The sequence below is a fragment of the Mustela nigripes genome, chromosome 14, assembly GCF_022355385.1.
Source record: "Mustela nigripes isolate SB6536 chromosome 14, MUSNIG.SB6536, whole genome shotgun sequence".
Lineage (NCBI taxonomy): Eukaryota > Metazoa > Chordata > Mammalia > Carnivora > Mustelidae > Mustela > Mustela nigripes.
Genome location: NC_081570.1, coordinates 64,715,141 through 64,722,937, shown reverse-complemented (window position 1 = coordinate 64,722,937; position 7,797 = coordinate 64,715,141). Strand labels below are relative to the sequence as shown.

Here is a 7,797-nt window from a genome sequence, read left to right as displayed (position 1 = left end):
TTTTTTTTTTTTTAATACCACATCTTCTTTATCCATTCATCTGTTGGAGATCTTGGCTTTTGCCATAGTTTGACTGTTATGGATATTGCTGCTGTAAGCATTGGGGTGTAGGTGCCCCTTTGGATCACTACATTTGTATCTTCGGGGTGAATATCTAGTATTGCAATTGCTGGGTCATAGGGTAGCTCTATTTTTAACTTTTTGAGGAAATGCCATACTGTTTTCCAAAGTGGCTATACCAGCTTGCATTCCTATCTTATAATTTTTTTTTAAGATTTTATTTATTTATTTGACAGAGAGAGATCACAAGTAGGCAGAGAGGCAGGTAGAGAGAGGGAGAAGCAGGCTCCCCGCCAAATAGAGAGCCCAATGCGGGGCTCAATCCCAGGACCCTGAGATCATGACCTGAGCCAAAAGCAGAGGCTTTAACCCACTGAGCCACACAGGCGCCCCTCCTGTCTTGTAATTTTTATTGGATGCCAGGCATTGCCATTATTACTGTATTGTCTGGTGCTGTTTTTTTTTTTTTTTTTAAGATTTTATTTATTCACTTGACAGACAGAGATTACAAGTAGGCAGAGAGGCAGGCAGAGACAGAGAGGAGGAAGCAGGCTCCCTGCCGAGCAGAGAGCCCGATGTGGGGCTCCATCCCAGGATCCTGGGATCAAGACCTGAGCCGAAGGCTGTGGCTTTAACCCACTGGGCCACCCAGGCGCCCCTGTTTTTTTTTTTTTTTTTTTTTTAATTTCTTTAAATATTCTTAGGTTTGTTCTGGGACACAGTTAAGTGTCTTGGGAGTAGTTTGGCACAGTAATACTTGTTTTGAGCTTTTAAAAGGCAGAACAAAAGTAGCTTTAGTCTAGGGGTACTTTATTTCCTATTACTGAGGAAATCCCCTCTGAGTACTTTATTCCTTCTATATTATGAAGGCTTTAAACTGTTACTGTTGCGGGGGGCACAGACAAATCTGTGTTGGCTGTGAGGATTGTTCTACATATTCCCTTCCAGTACTTTCCCTTGCTTAGGGTAGTTTAGTCACATGTACATGCATGCTTATCAGTTCTCAGCTGAAAACCTAACAGTAGCCCTCTACAAATCTCTTGAGTTTATTTAGTTGTTTCTTCTCTGTTACTCTGCCTTATGAATTCTAGCCCCCTTGGCCTTTCTGCATTTTCAGCTCTGTCCCTTCAACTCAAGGGGATTGCTGGACTCTGTTTTCTCCTATATATACTATGGCCTAGAAGTTCTTTCTAGGCAGTAAGGTGGGGTAGTTGCCATGTTGCCTATTGTCTGATGTTTGATAACCATTGTTTTATATACATTGTCTGGCTTTTTAGTTTATTAAGGTGAGAGTGTAAATCTATTTCCTGTTACTCCATAATGGGCTGGCAGTAGAGATAATTGGTTGAGAGGAAAGAAATATCTAAGCACAAAAGGAAGTGAGAGGTGGGGAAGATTACCAAACATCCTAAAACGTAAGTAGGAAATGGAAAATATTAACAGTTATTTTAAGTTTAGCTTCATGCATCTGAAAGTCTGGAGTATGGCTGTTTAATCTTATGTAATAATGTAATGTTTAACAACCTCTTATTTTAGAAAGCAAGTGCATGTACATACACATAAGCATGGGGAGGGGCAGAGGGAAAGAATCTCTAGCAAACTTCCTGCTGAGAGTGGAGCCTGATGTAGGGCTCGATCTCATGATCCTGAGATCATGACTTAAGTGGAAATCAAGAGTCAGATGCTTTACTGACTGAGCCATCTAGGCATCCCTAATTTTATGTAATAATATGTTTAGAAATAACTGTTTATTCACTATTAACCCCCAGGGTGATTTCCTTTGCATTTTATAGGTTGCAAGATAATTTTGGACTATTTTATTTAATTGAAACTTTTTGTTTAATTTATTTAGTAATGTGGTAATATTTTAGCATTTATAAGTGTTTATTCTTTCCTAGTAAGTTCTTATATTTTCCCAAATAGTGTTCTGAAAACCCAAAGATAAACCAAGGGCATGGAAAGCCTTATTATTAAGAATGTACATTCAAAGAAGATCTAGAAGTATAGAATTTTAAACTTGAGACTTTTACTTGGAAATCACTCACTTTACTTGAACCAATCAGAAGATTTCTATGTATAGAATGCTATATGTCAGTTAGCTCCATGATTCATTAGATTTACAGTGGAGTTAGATAAAATTTAGTGACATTGTAATATTCCTAGCATTCTTTTTCTCAGTTATATTTGTAATATTGTGATATCTTAGAGGTCTTTAAGTATATTGGTAACTTTCTGCCTTCTGTTTAGTTTAATGGAGTTGAGGAAATTCCTGAAGAATATTAGGAAAATTGTAATTTCTATGGGAAATTGAGTCTTAAACTTATGGTCTTATGGGGAAGACAGGTATGAGACCTTACTGGTCATATAAAAAAAGTATATAACGAGATGCTGCAGAATGCCTAATGAAATTTTATGTCCTTGTGTATGTATAGTTGTGTGTGTATGTACACACTTGACATGTACTACCTCATTTAATCCTTCAAATACCCCCATAAGTTAGTAATGCCATTCTGCTCTTATTGGTATCTTCAATTCTATTTGACTTCAGAGTCTTCCTCCTATCTAGGAGATACATAGGTAGATTGAAATCCTTGTTCTGCCAAGTGCTGACAATGGGAAGTCAGTCAGATTTGCTTCTCTTAGCCGTATGTGAAATGAAGATAATAATGGTACTCTGCCTCAGGGTTGTTGAAAGGATCTTGTGATAATGTGGTTTTTACCGTGGGACGATTTTGTCCCTTTGAGGACATAATTTTATACTGTAGTTGCTAAAGCTCAGAATGGTGAGGGTGTTCTGGCATCTAAGGGTAGAAGCAAGAATGTTGCTAACTACCTTACAATGCACAGTACAAACTCCCACAACAAAGATCTGGTCTAAAATGTTAGTGGTGCCAATGTTGAGAAATTCTGATCTGTGACCATCTTGGTATATTCTTAACATACCAGATAGTTTCATTTATATCATTACTAGGGGCTGCTGCTAGTATGAAAACAAATGTTTCCATTTGACTATTCTTTCCCTTTAATTCCTGTTTTAGCCTATGGGTTAATCTTTAAAAAAAAAAAAAAGGTTACAACTACTTGAATAACTCAAACGTTCCCCCTTTTATTTATATTCTAAAATGTGAAGTGGGAGAGAGAAAGGGAAAAGTAGCAAAAATAATGCAGAAACAAATTTACATTGACACATAGGTATCAGTTTTTTGTTTTTTTTTTTAAGATTTTACTTATTTATTTGACAGACAGAGATCACAAGTAGGCAGAGAGGCAGGCAGAGAGAAAGGGGGAAGCAGGCTCCCTGCTGAGCAGAGAGACCAATGTGGGACTCGATCCCAGGACTCTGGGATCATGACCTGAGCCGAAGGCAGAGGCTTTAACCCACTGAGCCACCCAGGCACCCCCATAGGTATCAGTTTTAATAAAATGTTAATTTTGTAGAGAAATTGTCAGTGTGCGCTTAAATTCTGAAAGTAAGTATATTTGAAAAATATATTCTAGGGTAGACTTGTAAACACATGTACTTACTGTTTTAGCCTTTGTTTATTTTTATTTTTCTTTAAGATTTTATTTATTAGAGAGCACATGTGCCCATGCTTGCACAAAAGTTGAGGGGAGGGACAGAAGGAGAAGGAAAAGCAGACTTCCCACGGAGGGAGCCTGATGCAGGGCTTGATCCAGATCCCATGACCCCAATATCATGACCTGAGCTAAAGGCAGACCTTAACTGACTGAGCCACCCTGGCACCCTGTCCTTTATTTTAATCGTTTTTAATATATTAGCATTTTTTAATTAATATTTTTTGGCTATTTGTCCTGTAGGTATTACCTCATTTGGAAATACTTGGGAGACAGGAAAAAATTTCTAACAAAATGGCAGCTTTTCGAAACCATTGTCTGCATTTGGATTCAGTTGGTGAAATAACAAAAGAAGACTTAATACAAAAATCTCATGTAAGATACAGGGTTTTTTCCTTCCTTACAAAATTAGATTGATTTTTCTCCCAGATATGTATTTTCTAAGTAAATTACTACAATACTCTGTTTCATAAGCTCTAATTTTTTTCTGTACTATTACTAGTCAATTATATGTATTTCGCTGTGTCAATATAATGATAATGTTGTCTATGTGATTTTTGTTTCATAGGGTACTTGTCAGGATTGTAAAGTCAGAGGACCAAATCTTTGGGCATGCCTGGAGGTATGTAAGTTTCTTTCCAAAAGTTTAGTATTATAAAAATTTATATCTGAATAAGGTAAATAAGATTTTTTGACACTTAAAATATTTCATAAATGAATATACTTTAAAAAGAGGCGAGGATGCGGAGAAAGGGGAACCCTCCTACACTGTTGGTGGGAATGCAAGCTGGTGCAGCCACTCTGGAAAACAGCATGGAGGTTCCTCAAAATGTTGAAAATAGAACTGCCCTATGACCCAGCAATTGCACTATTGGGTATTTACCCTAAAGATACAAATGTAGTGATCCAAAGGGACACATGCACCCGAATGTTTATAGCAGCAATGTCCACAATAGCCAAACTATGGAAAGAACCTAGATGTCCATCCACAGATGAATGGATCAAGAAGATGTGGTATATATACACAATGGAATACTATGCAGCCATCAAAAGAAATGAAATCTTGCCATTTGCGACAACATGGATGGAACTAGAGCGTATCATGCTTAGCGAAATAAGTCAAGCAGAGAAAGACAACTATCATATGATCTCCCTGATATGAGGAAGTGGTGATGCAACATGGGGGCTTAAGTGGGTAGGAGAAGAATCAATGAAACAAGATGGGATTGGGAGGGAGACAAACCATAAGTGACTCTTAATCTCACAAAACAAACTGAGGGTTGCTGGGGTAGGGGGTTTGGGAGAAGGGGGTGGGATTATGGACAGTGGGGAGGGTATGTGCTTTGGTGAGTGCTGTGAAGTGTGTAAACCTGGTGATTCACAGACCTGTACCCCTGGGGATAAAAATATATGTTTATAAAAAATAAAAAATTAAAAAAAAAAGAGCATTACTGATAATAATAAAAATTAAACTAAACTTTGGTGTTTTTGTTTTTTTTTTTTAAGATTTTACTTATTTATTTGACAGAGAAAGTAGGCAGAGATAGGTGGGGGGGAAGCCCGATGTGGGGCTCGATCCCAGGACCCTGAGACCATGACCTGAGCCAAAGGCAGAGCCTTAATCCACTGAGCCACCCAGGTGCCCCTAAACTTTGGGTTTTTAACTTGTGGTGCTTTTGCAGAATTTTAGTAAATCATTAAAATATTTTGCGCTTGCCTTTATTAGAGGTGACATAGCTTTTAGCTTAGAAATATTCTCATTTTATTCTTCTCTTCCCAATACCTTTTTGTTAAAATAATTGACTGTGTAAAGCCACTTAGTCATGAAGTTAAAACCTGTAATCAAAACTTAATTGTAACTGCAGTGTTATTATACATTTATACATGTTATAAAATGCTTTATTTTTCTTCTTGTGTAATTATTTACAGAATAGATGTTCATATGTTGGTTGTGGTGAATCCCAAGTAGATCACAGCACCATACATTCTCAGGTATGATATAGAAGGTTTTTTTCTATTTATTTCTTTGCTTGCTTGCTTTTTAAGTTTTTATTTTAATTCCGGTTGAAGTATAGTGTTGTATTAGGTTTTGGTATATAATACAGTGATTCAACAATGGCATATATCACCCTGTGTATAGAAAATTTTCAGGTAGGGTATTTTTTAAGGAGAACCTTAAGGAAAGGGAAAGCAAATATAACATTATTTCAAGTTTTAGTTCAAAATTTTGCCCTTTTTCATATAGAGGTGTTAGCTTATACTTTTTAAAAGGTGGGGAGGGGGATTGCTAAGATCATTATTAGATTGGGGTTGTAATTAAGAGAGTAATGATTTGAGAAGTATGCCTCCTGATACATGAAGATGATAGTTGTAATTTTAGGAGTTGTGAAGATTGAAGTTGAGTGGATGCCTCTGCTTGTGATGGGGCCTGGCTAACTTCAGGTCTCAACTCTTACTACCTTCTCCTGCCTATCCTCTTAACTAGAGTTCCCTTTCTACTTCACCCTGGGGTTTGGTGCTTGTCTGTAATTCTAGCATGCCTCTTTTTAGTATTAGGTAGAACTCCCATTCTAGACTGCAAGTTTCTTGAGAATGAACTGGCTTTTTCACATTGATATTTCTGTCACGTCAATTATTCTCAGTCAGGGTTCTTCAAGAGAATTAATTAAGCCTGAATATCCCAAGGCTCTCAGGCAACATTGTACCTACAAAGGCCGGAGATTTATATATGCAAGATCACACGTTCACTATTCCTTGAGCTGTTTTTTGCTTTGACTTATGTCATTGGGCTCATTCGTTTGCCACTCTGATATTCTGGAATAGTTACTATGCTTTTGTCAATTATTTTCTTATATTACACTTACTTGCTAACTGTAAAGCAGAGTCTTACTCTTGTGTTTGTCTTCATGTTGAACAGTGGTAAAAAAATGACAATAGAATAATTCCTAGAGTAGGGTTACTTTTCACTGCACTTGAGCAATTTACCAAAAGAATGTGTTTTTGGTGTTCCAGTTTTAACTCTTTTGAGTATATTGTTATTTGTCAAAGGCCAGCAGTTTACCTATGGTTTTTAAAAAGATTTATTTGTTTATTAGAGAGAGAGCACAAGCGAATGAGGGGAGTGGCAGAGGGAGAGAAGACTCCACTGAATACAGAGCTGGATGCAGTGCTCAGTCTTATGAGCCTGAGATCACGATCTGAGCCAAAACCAAGTGTTGGATGCTTAACCGACTGAGCCAAATAGGCACCCCTCTTAAATGATTTTTAAGTTTATTATTCTTCTTATTATTTTTAAAGATTTTATTTATTTATTTGACAGGCAGAGATCACAAGTAGGCAGAGAGGCAGGCAGACAAAGAGGAAGGGAAGCAGACTCCCTGCCGTGCAGAGAGCCTGACGCAGGGCTCAGTCCCAGGACCCTGAGATCATGACCTGAGCTGAGGACAGAGGCTTTAACCCACTGAGCCACCCTGCTGCCCCTAAGTTTATTATTTTTTTAGTAATCTCTACACCCAGCATGGGGGTTGAACTCATGACACTGAGATAAGAGTCCCATGCTTCCAACTGAGCCAGTTAGGTGCCCCCTTATATGATCTTTTTTTTTTTTTTTTTTTTTAAAGAGAGGGGGGAAGCAGGCTCCCTGCTGAGCAGAGAGCCTGATGCGAGGCTCGATCCCAGGACCCTGGGATCATGACCTGAGCTGAAGGCAGAGGCTTTAACCCACTGAGCCACCCAGGCGCCCCTGATCTTTTGAAGTGTTTTCAGCTCTCTCTAATTTTGTTTCCTCTTCTCCCCTCCTGTAAATTATATAGGAGACAAAGCATTATCTAACTGTGAACCTTACCACTCTTCGAGTATGGTGTTATGCTTGCAGCAAAGAAGTATTTTTGGATAGGAAATTAGGAACTCAGCCTTCTTTGCCTCATGTAAGATCACTTCAGCAAACACAAGAAAACAATGTCCAGGTAATAATCTAACTTTATTTAACTAAAGTATCATACATTTTCAGGTAGTGATTTCAGAATTTATCATGTAGTTGAAATTTAAAACAACTGTACCTAATTTGTACTTGAAAAATTTATGTAATATGCATTTTTTTTCTTGATTGAAACACTAAGGCTAGCCTTTGTTCTTTTGTAGAGTAATAGGTTATGGTAAGAT

The 7,797-nt window shown here is 37.6% G+C and overlaps 1 protein-coding gene across 4 annotated transcripts in view; it reads left to right on the top strand.

Moving 5' to 3' along the window:
• USP33 (ubiquitin specific peptidase 33) overlaps nt 1–7,797 on the top strand; it is a 58,118-nt gene that overhangs the window by 12,109 nt on the left and 38,212 nt on the right. For 2 of the 4 annotated variants that reach the window (XM_059375181.1, XM_059375180.1), the window contains exons 2-5: nt 3,880–4,011; nt 4,205–4,258; nt 5,566–5,628; nt 7,449–7,601. In XM_059375181.1, the coding sequence (XP_059231164.1) occupies nt 3,931–4,011; nt 4,205–4,258; nt 5,566–5,628; nt 7,449–7,601 (351 nt within the window). In that variant the 5' untranslated portion in view covers nt 3,880–3,930. Of the gene's footprint in view, nt 1–3,879; nt 4,012–4,204; nt 4,259–5,565; nt 5,629–7,448; nt 7,602–7,797 lie in introns of those variants that run through there. The other 2 variants (XM_059375183.1, XM_059375182.1) reach the window with 2 other exon arrangements.